The 16,831-nt window shown below is 45.4% G+C and overlaps 1 protein-coding gene across 1 annotated transcript in view; it reads right to left on the bottom strand.

Annotated features, from left to right (window-relative positions):
* Window positions 1-16,831, bottom strand: part of MAML1 (mastermind like transcriptional coactivator 1) — a 43,798-nt gene that overhangs the window by 8,613 nt on the left and 18,354 nt on the right. Inside the window, exon 2 of the mRNA XM_058547810.1 lies at window positions 1,527-2,939. Within this exon, the coding sequence (XP_058403793.1) occupies window positions 1,527-2,939 (1,413 nt within the window). The remainder of the gene's footprint in view (window positions 1-1,526; window positions 2,940-16,831) is intronic.

Raw genomic sequence — 16,831 nt, 5'->3', positions numbered from 1 at the left:
AATCTCAGTGCAGACAGACTCTGATGTAACTCCCTCACCCCAATCACCGGAAGCTTATGGGCTACACAAGTGTCCTGTGAGGGGCAAAGTGCTACTGAAATGGCAGTCGTGCTACTGAAATGGCAGTCGTCCCTGTGCCACCCCTTCTTAGGGTCGCTGTTAGTGGCAGTGCAGCAGTTTAATGGCTGGAATAAGTGGAAGCATCAACACTGACACATGCATGCTCCTGTTGAGAGACGCCTAAACTGCTTCCAGTTTTTGGCTATTAGAAATAATCATGCAATATCTTGTAGATAATCTTCTTTTTTTGGATTATTTCTTGCAGGGTTATGATGTGTCTATGCTTACGAACATTTTTATGGCTTATGAAAAATACATCATGCCAAAATACTTTCCAAAAGCAATGTACCCATTTACACACCCTCACCAGTATATGAGCATGTCAATGTTCTCACAATATTACAACCACTGGGTTTTTTAATTTTTAAAATTTGAGAGTATGCTACAAATACACAAAGGTATTCACTGCAGGCTTGCTTATAGTAGTGCAAAACAGGAAGCAATGCAGTAAGCCCACACACCTGCACATTACACAACTGCTGTCACACAACTGCTAAAAAGTATCAATGGATCTACATATGCAGACACACTGTTGAGGGAGAAAAGCAAGTGTGCTCCATCTTTGAGGAAGTCCGTGTTTGTTTACTGTACAAGCCCTAACCATGGGAGGGCTCCCGGTAGGAGGCATTTTAGAATGTATGTGAACATGAGTGAAAATGCAAATAATGATCATGATAAAACTGGTACTTGACCATTCTCACCCTCCAGAGCCATGTGATTCTGTTAAGCTTGAGCATCATGACTAAATAACCATGGAGTTTAGATGTGTTGAGAAGCAGTACTCACCTAAAATGCTAGAAGCTTACTAAAACTTAAGGTATTTTGAATACAGAGATCTGAAACGTGGTTAAAAAAAAAGCATAGCCTCTAAGAAGCACATTAAATGTGATCTTTACCTGTAAAATACAGCCACAAATGACTTAAGTTGTATACTATGAAAGAGACACGAGACAGTGCTGTTGATTCCTCAAATGTGTGTATAGTTAAAATCAAGCTATATCGGGCCGGCCCTGTGGCTTAGTGGTTAGGTGCGTGCGCTCTGCTGCTGGCAGCCCGGGTTCAGATCCCAGGCGCACACCGATGCACCGCTTCTCTGGCCATGCTGAGGCCGCGTCCCACATACAGCGACTAGAAGGATGTGCAGCTATGACATACAACTATCTACTGGGGCTTTGGGGGGAAAAAAGTAAATAAATAAAATTATTAAAAAAAAAAAATCAAGCTATACTAGGGAATTTTACCCTCTTTTTGTTTATTAAGAATCAACCCTGGTCTGCTTGACCAATTTTCACTCCCAACGGAGTCAAAGGACGACCGTAGTTGCTCCCTCCTTCCCTTTGTTCCCCAACTACCCGGGACTTGGTAACCACGGATGCCAGGAACAGAAAGTGAAGCCACGTGCTCACCTGGCTATGTGGAACCAGTGATCGGAAGGGTATATTTCCCGGCTTTGGTTTCATCAGAAACAAGGAGTTCTGCTCACTGCTCAGATGAGGCAGCTGCTGGGGAAGAAAAGCCATCAGGGCCGTCTTGCTCTGGCCAGACCCAGGGCCACCTTGCCCACAGTCTGCTTTGTAATGAGAAAGGGGTTTGGTATTGCCGTAGTCCAGCACTGACCCTTGGTTAGTCACAGCATTCTGATTCAAGTTACTTGGTGGCTGGTGACTCAGCAGGTTGACGTGGCTGGGCTGGAGGTAGGGGCCTCCGGGCCTTGGGGAGCTCTTGTTCACACTGGGCATCATGAGCAGTTTGGAGTTGGTAAAGTCTTGCTTATAGCCAGGAGGGCTGGCAGGCTTCTCCATAGGATAAGGGACATTTAGCGGACTGTGGGAGGGGCCTGTCTGCTGCCACGTGGACATCTGGCCTGGGGCTGCTGCCGGGGCAGCCTGCTGTGGGTTCTGCAGCATCTGCTCGCGCTTCTGCTTGGCAGCGATCTGCTGGAGCTGGTGGGCAGAGGACAGCTCTGAGGCCCCTCCTGGGCCCTGGCTAGGCAACACCACACTGGAGAGGGCTCTTTGTGCATTCTGGGCCTGGGCTGATGCCGGCATCAGGTTGGGACTGGGATTGTCTGCCCCGGGCTGACCAGAGGTGTGGAACAGAGGCTGAGAGGCCCCTAGGCTGGGTGAATCTGTGTTCACAGGGCCAGATGAAGCCCCCATAAAGGTCTGTCCTGCAGACCCAGCCCTCACTTGTGGAGAACCTAACTGTTCTTGCTCAAAGGCTGCTGGAGAGAATTCTGTCTTAATATTAATGTCCTGTGCCAAGGGGGTCTGTGTGGCAGAACCAGAAGACTCTGGGTCCTTCTTTTCTTCAAAGTCCTCATTAAAAAGATCCTTCATGTCTTCATCAGGCACTGACCTATTCAGCTCCTCGATGAGCTCCTTCCACTCCTGCTCGTTAAGGTTGAGGTCAGGCATGAGGTTGCTTTGAGATATGGAGCCTCCGGCCCCTGCGATCATGCAAGGCAGGTCATCAACAGGCTCTTGTTTCAGTTCTTTATTCAAGCTCAGAGGAAATGACTCCCCAGGGTTGCTGCCTCCGTTCAGGTGGAGGCTTGAGTCTGCTAGACACTTCTTGTTGATGGAGTCCAGCCCCAATGAGTGCTTCCCACTGGCCTGGAGGGCCTCTGCACCAGGCTTGTCAGGCTGACCAAGGGGGGAGGCTGGAGGCAGGCCGTTAGAAGAGACAGCTACTCCCAGAGGGGCCTCCCGGCGGGTCTTCTTCTGCCCAGGAAAGAGATCTCCATAGCCATTCTGTTGATCACCATTCTGAGGGGAGGTGGCGCTATCAAGATTTCTCTTCACTGTATCATGGAGATGCTGAAAAACATGGAAGAGTGACTTACGTACACAACGTCATGTATGAGGCCCCTTTGCTTCTAACGGTAACTTAAACCATGGGCCTGTATCCCTGCAGTGCTCTCCTGATGATTTTGCTTGCCCAGTTTACACTCCCCACTTCTGAGAACACACCCTCATTTCCCCTCTGGGGTTGCCTCTCCCTTGCCCAGGTCCTGTGGCCTTGCCTGAGTCAGGACGACTAGCTCAGCTGTGGGAAAACAACCCAGTTGCAGTCAATGCGTCAGTCCTCGACTTGTGCAGCCCTCTCTCTTTGCAAGACACGAGCCTGGTGCTACCCATAGTCATTTAGTCTGAAGGTGTGCCCAAGAATGGAGCCAACAAGAAAGCTGGAGGAGACATACACCTTCTTGAGGGCAGTGTTGGAGTCCTGGATCTAGCTGTACCCGAGACCAGCCATCCCCCTGGATTTTTCACTTATAGCAACCAATAAATTCCTTCTTGTGTGAAAGCCGGTTTAACTTGGATTTCTGTTGCTTTCAGCTTAAAGAGCCCTGGCCAGTACAGGCTCTTTCTCAGGCCTTGGTGGGGGCTGACCACAGCCTCAGGTCTCCATCTTGTTACAGAGACCAGTTTTCATGCCCTTGTCAGCCTTTCTAGGAGCCCTTGCCCGGCTCCACCCCTTCTCTGGGCTGGGCTGCTTCCTCACATGCCTATAGGCCTCTGCCTTCCAGCTTTTGTCTCACTCTCCTCCCCACCAACCCCGAACACCTTCCAATCCCCTGTGCCCAGTCACCAGCCCTCACAAGCCCCACCACTTCTTATCAAGACCATTTATTTGAACACAGTCAGGTCTGTCTGGCACCTTTATTCTCGCTTCCCCCATGTTCTCCTAACTAGATCCATTCAACTAACCTTATTAAGAGTCTACTTTGTGCCTGGTACAAGTACTGTGGGATATCAAGAGAAATGAGATGGTCCCTGCCCTTCATGAGCTTCCAGTCTCTTAGGACACGGAACAGACACGGACATGGCTATAGAATAAGACAAATGCCCTATGCAAGTGGTAGAACAACGAGCACCTGAGAGTGCAGCGGCGAGAGTTGGGGTGGGAGGAGAGGAGGTCGCATCCTTCCACTATTTCCCCAATCTGTGGTCAGCTGTAAGGACAGGACTCCCCCACTAACAGAACGGAGGGCCTAAACTCAGCCTTTCAACTCCTGCCGCTCCTTTCCTATATTTACTTTTGTTACATTTTCGTCCTTCACTCCAGACCCCAATTCTATCCCTCACTCCCACTGACCCTACTGACCCTAAGGATCTATACCGTGCTATTTACAAAGTTACAAATGACAGCTCTCATTACCTTTACACCGATTTCAGAGGTGTCTGAGAGTAGTACACAGCACTCTGTGCTGTCGTCCTCTGGCTGCAGAGAAGGGCCACACTGAGCCACCACACCAGCCTGAAGAGCCTGAGTGCAGGAGGACTCCCATCTGGGGTCCTACCCAAGGCAACAACGCAGGAACCAGCTTTCAGCTAGATACAAATACTTAACACAAGCAAGAAAGCAAGGAGGGCAATTTTCTCAGTCTCTGAGCCCCAGTTTTAATGCTCCCATTTCATTTTTCCCTCTACGTCAAGACTTTCTTATTTCTTAACTGTTAAAGCTGACTATAGGGGCCTGCCCGGTGGCGCAAGCGGTTAAGTGCACATACTCCACTGCGGCGGCCCGGGGTTCGCGGGTTCGGATCCCCGGCGCGCACTGACGCAATGCTTGTCAAGCCATGCTGTGGCGGCGTCCCATATAAAGTGGAGGAAGATGGGCATGGATGTTAGCCCAGGGCCAGTCTTCCTCAGCAAAAAGAGGAGGATTGGCAGATGTTAGCTCAGGGCCGATTTTCCTCACCAAAAAAAAAAAAAAAAGCTTGTAAAGCTCTCTATAAATCCTGGCTGAGTTAGTATTTTTAAAAATCCATATCTGGGTACCTAAGTTAGCTCAGAAACACTCGGGAATGTTGGATAAACAGACACGTAGGGCAAAAGTGTGAGCAAAACCATGATCCTAGGACCCAGCTCAAGAAAAAGCCCCTCCAACAGGACATCTGCTGTACTTTCCAAGTAGGTTGTTCTGCTTCTTGCTGCCACCTAGTGGTCAGAGGTGGGAAGGGACCCATGTTCCTAAAATGGACACTTAGATCCATTGTTCGAAAAGCTTCCTTTGGGAAAGGTAAATTTGTACTCATTTAATCAACCAGAAGGAAATCAAAATTAGTTGCTAATTTTTCTTGGATTTTTATTCTATTATTTTCTTTTTGAAAAACCATTTGTTCCTCAGCGTCAGGTTTGGGCTGTCTGTAAACCCCAGAACTCAGTTTCCATTTTCCTAAGGGGAAAGCTAAGCAGTCAAGGCACTTGATGAGTCAGCTGGGTGTCCCAGATTAGAAACAGAATCCTTCTTTACCCGAACAATGAGACAGGCTACCACTCCCTCTTTCAATATCCACATGCAAACAGCTGCAGACAAGTTCCAAGGTTAACAACCCACTTTTGCAATACCAATTGCTTCTAGCCAAAGGAAACACCAGGCCATTTTCTCAACTGCTCATAAAATGTAATTGGAATGATGTAGGCGGGGGTGCGGAGTGTGGAATGTGGTGGCTTTGGCAGATTTTTAAGCCTTGAGCATTTGCAAGAGTGCCTGATATGTACATGGCACTGGAGAGGAAGGCAAAAATGAGTAATCCACGGAGCCTAATCTCCAGAGATTTACAAAAGAGATGGGAAAACGGCCCGAACAGATTATAAATTATAGAACAAACACAGTAGGAGCTCTAGAGCATGCAAGACTGGCTGCCACGTATAAACATATGTGCTTGCTTTTAGTGTACCTGGTACTTCTGGGTGCTCAGCTCAGAGGTTCCTGTTTTAATTACCAAATGATCTCGTGGTACACAGGGTTCCAGAAGGATCCAGTTCTGGGATAACGTGATCTGGAGCTCATTTCCTTTGCAAGGGGGTGTGGGAGATCAAAATTGGCCACTCTGAAATATATCTCTTTACCTTGATTATTTTCTCTGACGGACATTTGACCTCCCCCAAACTGCCTAAAAAAATTTAACTCTGGGTGTAGACAGACTGGCAGGGTCCTTGCTAAGCCCATTCTTAACAAAGTTCTGTTTACCAAATATTTATATTTGTAAAGGTATCTCCCTCTGTGTAGTGGGAAGAGTGGGGGATGACCTTATCTGTGAAAACTCTTATCAGGATGGAAGAAGACTTAAATCTACATACCCTTGATTACTGTGATTTCTGTCTCCCTCCCCATCCCCAACATCCTTCTTTGTCTTTAGCTGTAGATGGTATTTAAGATGAGAATCTGCCATTCTGTTGAGAAACTCAGTTTCCCTGGTTTCTCCCATGTATACATGTTATTAAACTTGGTATTATTTTCTCCTGCTAACCTGTCTTTTAATTATTTGGCCAGCCAGAAGAACCTTAAGGGAAAGGGCAGAGGGGGATTCTTCTTCTTCTCCAACAGGGGTTTTGCTGAAGAATACTGCATGCCTGATGGTAAGCTGAAGGACTTGCGTGCTCACCATCTTCCACCAATGCACCACCCTGCAGGCCTGACTCCCACCCTAGCCTGTGCCACCTGCCAGCTTCTGCTTTGGGAGAGGGGCCCCAGGATATCAATGCTGCTCTGAGTAAGCTGTGACCATCTTGTGGCCACCAAATCAGCATCCTGTCCCCTGCTTGATGCACTGGCCTTCTAGGACAGCCCCTCACCTAGTCTCTACTTTCTTCCTCTAACACGACCCACCGCTCAAATTCCAGTGTGCTTTGTGGTCAAACGCTCCAAAATGATAACACCTATACTCTTCCGTTCTGAGTTAACAAACAGATGTGGCTAAGACAGGTGGCTCTCTCATCAGTGCTCCTTATACACTAGCAGCCACTTGGAGCAGCCACCAGTGTTTCCTGCCCCTTCTCACTGGACATTTGCTTTTCCTCCTCCTCCCTCTTCCGTCATCCTCCTATTAGCCAATACCCCCCCACTCCCCCCGCCCCCCACTAGCATCTTCGTCCACTGCAATATGACTTCCATCCTTCCGGAAAGTGATAGGATATCGGATGTGGGGGTAAAAGAAAGGAGGATTTAGGAGGACTGCTTTCTCCAAGGCTGGCAATGATCTTCATGCTGTTAAATACAGTCCCCATTTTCAGTCTTTCCTTCTCCTTCTACTCCTCCCTCCATCATGTGCCACTTAATAATTCCCTCCATCTTTAAAGTTCTCTTTTCTCATATTTCTTTACCACTTATCTTGCTTTCTCTTCTACTTTTCCGGTTGTTTCTTCTCAGCCCTTAGAGGTAGGTCTCCCCTTCAAATAAAAATATCAGAGTCCTCTCCTTTTTTCACTCTACACACAGTCCAAGTGATCTCATCCATTCTCATGTCCGAAATTCCTATGACTGAACATCACACTCAGAATAAACCCAAGTGCTTCTCTATCAGCCCTCGCCCTCCTCCAACCTCCTCTCACTAGCCCTCTCTATTGTGCACCATGCTTTAGTCACACCAACCTTCTCACAGTTCCTCAAATGCACCTGCTCATTCCTGCCTCAGGGCCTTTGTACTTGCTCTTTTCTTTGCCAAGAACCCTTCTTCCCCCATCTTCCCAGAGGTGGCTCATCTTATAATTCAGGTCCCTTATCTCCACAGTCATTCTCTGATCACCTACTCCTCCTCCACAGTCACTCTCTATCCTATTTCCTTGTTAATTCCCCCCGGAAGCACTAATTTGAATGGGCCAGCCCCCGCCATTAGAATGAAAAGGAGAGACCCCAGTACCTATAACAATTCCTAGCACTCAATAAATATTTGTGAATGAATGTGCTATCTCTAACCCACCCATGTCTACAGAGCACCAGACTCCTGTTTGTCCAACTACCTACCTGGTGTGCTCTACTCACGTGTATCACAGATAATTCAGACTAAATCTGTCTGAACCTGAAGCAGCTTCTCCCCAGTCCTGTTTTCCTTTCCTGTGTTCCTGTCTCAGAGAATGTCACTACTACCCACCCAGTCACATAAACCAGAAACTAGAGAGCAGCTGTTGCTCCTCCTTCTCTACTCCCCGCATCCAATCAGCACCCTAGTCCTACTGAGTCCACCTCATCAGCATTTCTTGAATCCATACACTTCACTCACTAACACCAATTTCTCTTGCTTGAATTATTTTAACTGTGTCTAAAGCTAGTCTTGTTGCAACCCCCACCCTAGTCTATGGTCAGAGGACTGTGCTGAAGGGCAGATCTGATCCATCACTCTTCTCCTTAAAGCTCTTCAATGGCACCTTGTTGCCCTCAGGTCTACGTAATCCTGGGCTTGGCTCTACCATCCTTCAGGCTCTGGCAATAGTTTAACGTCCCACTAACTCTGCAACCACGCCCATGCTGCACTCTAGTGGTGTGGCTCACTGGAACTCCTCAAAAGCATAGGCTGAAACACACAAAAAAATTTTAACTTTTTAAGGTAAAAATGGTTAAATATTAGCAATTTCAACCTAACACAATGCTTGCTTTCCCTTTCTCCCAGAGCTCTTCTGGCACCCTGTACATATACTCAGAGGACCCCAAGAAACCGTCATTATTGTTGGAAAAGACCTCCTCCAGGTAAAGCGGACCTGTTTTCACACAACATTCACGGTTTCAATGATGAGGAAAAATCCAGGAAATCCACGTCAAGTAGTAACCTTGATAAGGCACAAATCTGAGCCAAATGCTACAAGGATAAGTCATTCCTTCCTTTGAATGGCACACAGACCACTCGGCATCTGCACTCACTATTCTTGTTGTTTCAGAACCTCACTGAACCTTCAAAGGCACCCTGGGGAGGAGGATCATCCTTCCTGTTCTACAGCAGAGGAAAGTCAGATGATGACACGAAGTTTCCTGAGGTTTGAGCATTCAGAGGTCTCGGGAAGGATCTGCTGCAGATCCCCACAGCCCTGCCCTTCCCCTGGGCACACTGAGACGGGCCCAAATTAATCCCACTTCCACTTATGAAGCTGAAAAACGAGTCTGTGTATGAAGCACAAGCAGCAAGGAGGGGGTCAGAGGTTCAAACTGTAGAAAAGGAGCACCTCCCGGAGGCCACACACAAAGGGCCCCATCAAGGTGGTGTTACCAGAAAGACGGCTGTGCCGCGAGGAGATCCTAGATGCCACGGCCACAGACAATTCTTTGGAAAATATTTAAAGAAAAAGAAAAAATATCACAGAAGCTTCTATAATCTGCTACTAAAGATTCCCACTTTTAAGACATTATTTGTCTTAATAGTTTGGTGTCATCACTGATTCAGAAGCATGTGAGTACTAAAGAGATCGCTAAGCACCACTCCTTGCCACTGAATCTACTATCAAGGACATACTAAAAATAGTGAGTTCTAAAAAATGCATTTTCCAGAAAACTTTATAGTTCGGTGCCTAGACATTTTTACCATCACCTTTTTTGTTTTTAACTTTTTATTTTGAAAGAATTATAGATTCAGAGGAAGTTGCAAAGAGAGTACAGAAGGGTACCCTTCACCCAATTTCCCCCAATAGCTGTTTTTTACATAATTAAAAGCATGTATCAAAATCAGGCAGAAGATATGGGTAGAATGTGTGTGTATAGTTCTATGTCATTTCAGCATATGAGTGTCAATGACATTCACAGAAAGTTTTTTTTTTTTTAATTGACGTTTTAATGGTTTCTAACATTGTGAAATTTTGGGTTGTACATTTTTGTTTGTCCATCACCATATATATGACTCCCTTCACCCCTTGTGCCCATCCCTCACCCCCCTCCCCCCAACCCCACTGCCCCTGGTAACCACAGTCCAGTTTTCTCTGTCCATGTGTTGGTTTATATTCCACATATGAGTGAGATCATACAGTGTTTGTCTTTCTCTTCACAGAAAGCTTTTTAAAAGCTTAAAAAAAAAACAAAAAAAGCTGGGGCCAGCCCCATGGTGTAGTGGTTAAGTTTGGCGCACTCCACTTTCGCGGCCTGGGTTTGCAGGTTTGGATCCCAGGCGCGGACCTACACCACTCATCAGCCATGCTGTGGCAGCAGCCCACATACAAAATAGAGGAAGACTGGTGAGGATGTTAGCTCAGGGCTAATCTTCCTCAAGCCAAAAAAAAAAAAAGAGGAAGATTGGCAATGGAGGTTAGCTCAGGGCAAATCTTCCTCAGGAAAAAAAAAAAAGCCATTTAAGAAAGCAAGGCACAATAAGCATTATTCACTATAGCCAAGACATGGAAGCAACCCAAGTGTCCCTCAACTGATGATTGGATAAAGAAGATGTGGTATATACACACCATGGAATACTACTCAGCCATAAAAAAAAGACAAAATCGTCCCATTTGCAATAACATGGATGCACCTGGAGGGCATTACGTTAAGCAAAATAAGCCAGACAGAGAAAGACAAACAGCGCATGATTTCACTCATATGTGGAAGGTAAACCAACACATGGACAGACAGAACTGTTTTGTGGTTACCAGGGGCAAGGGGGTGTGGGGGGAGCACAAGGGGTGGAGGGATGCATTCATATGGTGACTTGACAAACCATAATGTACAACAAGAATTTCACAATAAAAAAAAGTAAAAAAAAAAAAAAGCAAGGCACAATAAAAAAAATAAAATTGTAATCTATGCAGAAATAGAAGTATAATGATGTACACTTGAAATTTATACATTATAAACCAATGCAATGAATAAAATGAAACAAAGACAGAACGTAAGCACACACACACAAAAATAAAAATAAAAACACTATCTTAAAGCTCCAAAAAAAAAAAAAAAAAGAAAGCAAGGCTATGTATTTAAAATAATGTAATCTCTTCCTGCATGATTATAAAGCAGACAGTTAAAATTCATACTTTATACTGAGAAACAAAATTGGTAGATTGGTTCTTGTGCTTGGCAGGCAGACCATAGCTTCTCTTTGCTGCTGAAAAACCAATTGCGGAAGCCCCCTGAAGCTCGGAAGGTTGCACGGTGCACATGAAAACAAAGCAGGCCACTGCTAACTGGCTGTGTGACCTTAGTTAAGACATAATCCTTCTAGGATCTGCTTTCTTAACCTATAAAATGAAGACGCTGGGTAAAATGATCAAAGTTCCACTCAGCTTTAAAGGTCCATAATGCTATCCTTCTAATATCAATTATTGCCCTGTGCAGGGAGATGTCCTCAGGGTCCATGCGGTGCTCATTCACCGAGATCCTACTATGTGCCAGACACTGCCCTTATACAGGCTGTGCACAAAATGATGGTCAATTCAGATACTCACTAGATTTTTACTATATTCTAGGCAGGGCACTAGGCACTAGGGATAAAAAGATAAATAAGACCCAGTTCCTGCTCTACCGCCTGGGACGTGATGGAGAAGCTATGAAGGCAGGCCAGAGTATTATGGGAGGAAACAGAAGGGAGAGTAGAACAGGGTGGGGATGGCAGGGCAGACTTCCTGGAGAAGGGGACACCAGAGTTACGTAGTAAGAAGCAGAGAAGTGATCCAGGAAAAGGGGGTAAGGTATTACAGGCTGAGAGGCGAAGGCAAGGACACACAAATAAGTACTGCGTGGGAATGGATGGAGGGAGGCAAGCAGAAAAAGATGAGTAGTTTCATGTTGCTGAAGTGTAAAGGGCACAACAGGGAGTACGGAAAGAGACGCTGGGAACGGACCGTGATGGCCGCAAAATGTGATTTACTGGAAAATTTCAAAAAATACACAAAACTAGAGAGAACAGTGTAACAAACCCCCATATGCCCATCACCCAACTTAAACATTAGTATTTGGCCATTTTGTTTCACTTCTATCTCCCTATCCCACCCCCAAACCCCCCAAAAAACCTGGATTACTTAAAAAACAGTCCTAGGCATAATATCATTTAATCCACAAATACTTCAGTATATATCTCTAAAAAGTAAGAACTCTTAAAAATATATGTGTGTGTATAACATCACAATATCATTTCCCACCTAAAACATTAATAATTCTTTATTATCACCACCTCAAACCCATTAGGACGACTACTACTAAAAAATCAGAAACTAACAATTGTTGGCAAGGATGTGGAGAAATCGGAATCCTTGTGCACTACTACTGGGAATATAAAATGGTACAGCTGCTATGGAAACAGTATGGGGATTCCTCAAAAAATAAAAAAATAGATTTACCATATTATCTAGCAATTTTACTTCTAAAATAATTTCATTTCCAAAAGAACTGAAAGGACAGATATTTGTACACCCATGTTCACAGCAGCACTATCCACAATAGCCAAAAGGCAGAAGCAACCCAAGTGTCCATCAGTGGATGAATGGATAAAGAAAATGTGGTCTATCCATACAGTGGAATTTTTTTTTTTTAATTCACTATTTCCACCATTTTATTTATTTATTTATTTTAGTATGTGTGTGTGTGTTAAGGAAGATCAGCCCTGAGCTAACATCCATGCCAATCCTCCTCTTTTTGCTGGGGAAGACTGGCCCTGAGCTAACATCCGTGCCCATCTTCCTCCACTTTATGTGGGATGCCGCCACAGCATGGCCTGACAAGCTACGTGTTGGTGCGCGCCTGGGATCCGAACCCGGGCCCCCAGCAGCGGAGCACGCACACTTAACCGCTATGCCATGGGGCTGGCCCCCATACAGTGGAATATTATTTAGCTTTAAAAAGGAAGGAAATTTGGACACATGCTACAACATAGGTGAACCTTGAGGACATTATGTTAAGTCAAATAAGCCAGTCTCAAAAGGACAAATACTGTATGACTCCACTCATACGAGGTCCCTGGAGTAGTCAGACTCATCGAGACAGAAAGGAGAATGGTGGTTGCCAGGGGCTGGGGAAGGGGATAATGGAGAGTTAGTGTTTAATGGGTATGGAGTGTCAGTTTTGCAAGATGAAAAACGTTCTGGACATGGATGGTGGGGATGGCTGCACAACAATGTGAATGTACTTCATGCCACGAACTGTATACTTGAAATGGCTAAGATGGCAAATTTTATGTTATGTGTATTTTACCACAATTAAAAAAATTTTTAAATTCTTTATTATTATCCTATATCCCATCAGTGTTCACATTTCCCTATCTAATCAGTATCTTTTGCAAACTAACAAAATAACCCCTTTATTATGGAAAATTTCAAACATACACTAAAACAGAGAAAGTAAAACGAGCCCCCACGTACCCACTGCCCAACTGAAATAAGACATGGCCCATTTTGTCTTATTCACACCCGTCCCACGCCCCCTGGGCTAACCTAGGAATCACATAATTCTCCTTAAATACTTCAGCATAGATCACTGAAATATAAAAGTTCTTTAAGAAAATAACACCATTATTGAATGTTAAAAAATAAAATCAAGCCAGCCCTGGTGGTAAAAAAAAAAAAAAAAAAATCAGGGGCCAGCCCGGTGGCATAGCGGTTAAGTGCTCGAGGGTTCACAGGCTCGGATCCCGGGCATGCACCAATGCACCGCTTGTCAAGCTATGCTGTGGCGGCGTCCCATCTAACGTAGAAGAAGATGGGCATGGATGTTAGCCCAGGGCCAATCTTCCTTGGCAAAAAGAGGAGGATCGGCATTCGATGTTAGGTCAGGGCTGATCTTCCTCTCACACACACACACACACACACAAAAATCAAATGGTTGTTAACAGTTGGTTTATTCAAGTCAGGACCTATAAAATGCACTTGCTCGAGAAGCTCTTAAGAGTCTTTCAATATGTAACAGTTCTCTCTCCCTTTTTCTCCTTTGCCATTTATTTGTCCGAGACGCTTAGTCACTTGCTTATAGGTGGCTGATGGTATGCCCCTATGGTGTCTCTACAAGTTCTTCTATCCTCTGTATTTCCTGTAAGCTGGTAGTTAGAGGCTTGATCAGATTCAGATTTTTTTTTCTTGGCATAAATACTTATAGGCGATGTTGCGCTGCATGTCATTTCAATAGGACCTTAGCAGGTGAGCTGAGCTTTGCATTTTTATAAGCTCTCGGTAATGACTGTGTGGCGAATGGATTTCAGAGAGGGAGGCTACAGCGAGACCAAGTAGGAAACTGCAGAAATAGTCCGGGAAAGAGATGAGGACCTGACCGTGGGTATGGGAAAGAAGAGATGATTTCAGAGTTAGGGTAGAAGAAAATTCAGCAGGTACTGGAGACTGATTTCATACTGGGGGAGAAGGAGAAAGGAGTTTCTATCTAGTTTGGGTATATGGGTAAGAGAACAAAGGAAAAGCAGGGTTGCGGGGGGGGGGGGGTTCGTTCAGTTGTAGACATGAAGAGATGACTGGACCATCCAGTAACGTCCAAGAGGCAATGAATAATACTGACTATGAGTTTCGTGGAAAGACAGTCACCAGCAATGCATGCAGCTCAAACCATGAGTGGATCCGACCACTCAGGAAGAGAAGCCATCTAAGGGGCAGATGAAGAGCCCATAATGAAGACAGCACAAGGAAGAGGGATGGGTTAATTGCATCAGAAAAGTCCAGAAAGACAAAGGCTGAACATGTCCATTGGATCTGGTCACTGAAGAGTCACTGATTTGCTGCCCAGAGCAGTTCCACAAGAGTGACTGGAATAAAAACCCCTTGACTTGAGAAGTAACTGGGAGGTGAATAGTAGAGTATAGACTGTTCTTTTCCAAGTTTGGTTTAAAAAGGGAGACATAGAGACAAAGTAGATTAGAGATTGTCTAGGGTTGGAAAGAGGAGGAGCGAGGGGATTGATGGGTGACAACTATGGGATGTGGGATTTCATTCTGGGGTGATGAAAATGTTCTAAAATTGATGGTGCTGATGGCCACACAACTCTGTGAATATACTAAAAACCAGTGAATTGCACACTTTAAATGGGTGAATTATACAGTACATATATTATATCTCAATAAAGCTGTTAAAAAAAGTAAAGGAGAGAGACGGGTTGGTAGCCAGAGAGGGTCAAGGGAGGGTTATTTTGGAATAATACTTGAGCTCACTTAAAGAACAGCAGATAATTACTTATTTATTAGACTAAAGAACAGCAGATAATTACTTATTTATTAGACTAGATTTCTCTGAAGTCCTCTGGAACTCTGTTACTCTATGAATGCAGTCAGGCATATGAATATGAAAAAGATGTCAACACTAAAAGCATCAGTACCATGATCTTCCCATTTACAGGGAAATTCTGACTTAATTGAGGGACTCTGTGCCCATAAAAAGTGATGCCATGCCCTTCCAAAGCCAAGCCCACCACCTGGGTTCTCTACCCCATCCCCATCCAGTCTCTTCAACGTCCTTGCTCATTCAATTACCACCTTTTTCTCTATTTTCCATTCATCTCCCCCTTTACCAGTTCTTTCCTCCCCTAAGCATGGACAAACACTCAGTACCTCCCATCTTTTAACCTCCATCCTACTCTACATACCATTTAGCAGTGTTAAGAGCCCAACTAGACCAGGTTTGAATCCTGGTGCATTTGCTTAACTGCTGTGTGCTCACAGGCAAACTTCTAAACATCTCCAGAAGCTTTGGTTCCTCATGTAACAAAGAAGCAGGAGAGGGAGAAGAGCCACTCTTGGGGGGCTGAGGCACGTCACTACCAGTTACTGAGACCTGATAACGTTCTTACTGTTCAGCTAATCCTCTTCCCTTGCTTCAGAGCTTCTTCAAAGACCAGTCTCTACTTCGTCACACTCACCGAGGTAACCTCCTGGTTCTTAAACCCAAGGGACAATTTTCAACTGTATCTACTTGACCTTTCTGAGGCACTGAGACTTAATGACCACATCCCCCTTCTCTAAGCGTCTTCCTCCCTTAAGGGCCCCGAGACCACTCTCTGGACCTGCTCCTGCCTCCAAAGCCACTCTTTGCAGGCTGCTCCTTCTCATGCCTGTTGCTTCAGCGATGACGTTTGAGGCGACTTCGTCCCTTTTCACTGCTGTCATCTCCCCAGACAACCCCATCCATACTCAGGGCCTCAGCCTGACAACCTGGGACAGAGCGGGCACATATATTTACTGAGTGAACATTTGCCGGATCCTCATCTTTGTGCCCAGCCCTCTCCCCTGTGCTCCAGATCTGCATATTCGACTGTAAACTGGGAGTCTGCACGTACCTACGAGACAGGACAGCCTCCAAACTTGGCTCTTTGCCTTCCTCCCCAAATCCACCCTTCCTCTCATGCTCCCTGATTCGCATGGCTTGAGCATGGCTCAAGCCTTGTCCTCTCAAATGATCGGGCACTGATTTCTGCTGATTCTACCTTCTAAATCACTCTCCAGTGAGATCCCTCCACGTCACCTCCATCTTAGTTCAACTCCTCATTATTTTTTTTACCTAGATTACTGAAATCACTTCATGCTCATCTGTTTCTATTCTCTCTCTGTTCTAACTCACCCTTTCTGATGTTATCAGCATGATCTCTATAAAACATATACATTTTTTTTTTTGGTGAGGAAGATCAGCCCTGAGCTAACATCCATGCCAATCCTCTTTTTGCTGAGGAAGACCGGCCCTAAGCTAACATGTATTGCCAATCCTCCTCCTTTTTTTTCCCTTTTTCTTCCCAAAGCCCCAGTAGATAGTTGTATGTCATAGTTGCACATCCTTCTAGTTGCTGTATGTGGGACGCGGCATCAGCATGGCCGGACAAGCGGTGCGTCGGTGCGCGCCCGGGATCCGAACCTGGGCCGCCAGTAGTGGAGCGCGCGCACTTAACCGCTAAGCCACGGGGCCGGCCCTAACTGAACCATTTTAAATCCCTTTTATTTCCCCATCACTTACAGGTGAAGTTCAAATTCCTTAACCTGGCACGTAAGGGCCTGTTTGGTCTGATCTCGATAAACTTTGTTTAATCCCCTGCCGTTCCC

This window comes from Diceros bicornis, chromosome 1 (assembly GCF_020826845.1).
Source record: "Diceros bicornis minor isolate mBicDic1 chromosome 1, mDicBic1.mat.cur, whole genome shotgun sequence".
NCBI classification, from domain to species: Eukaryota; Metazoa; Chordata; class Mammalia; order Perissodactyla; family Rhinocerotidae; genus Diceros; species Diceros bicornis.
This window is presented reverse-complemented; position numbering and strand designations above follow the sequence as displayed.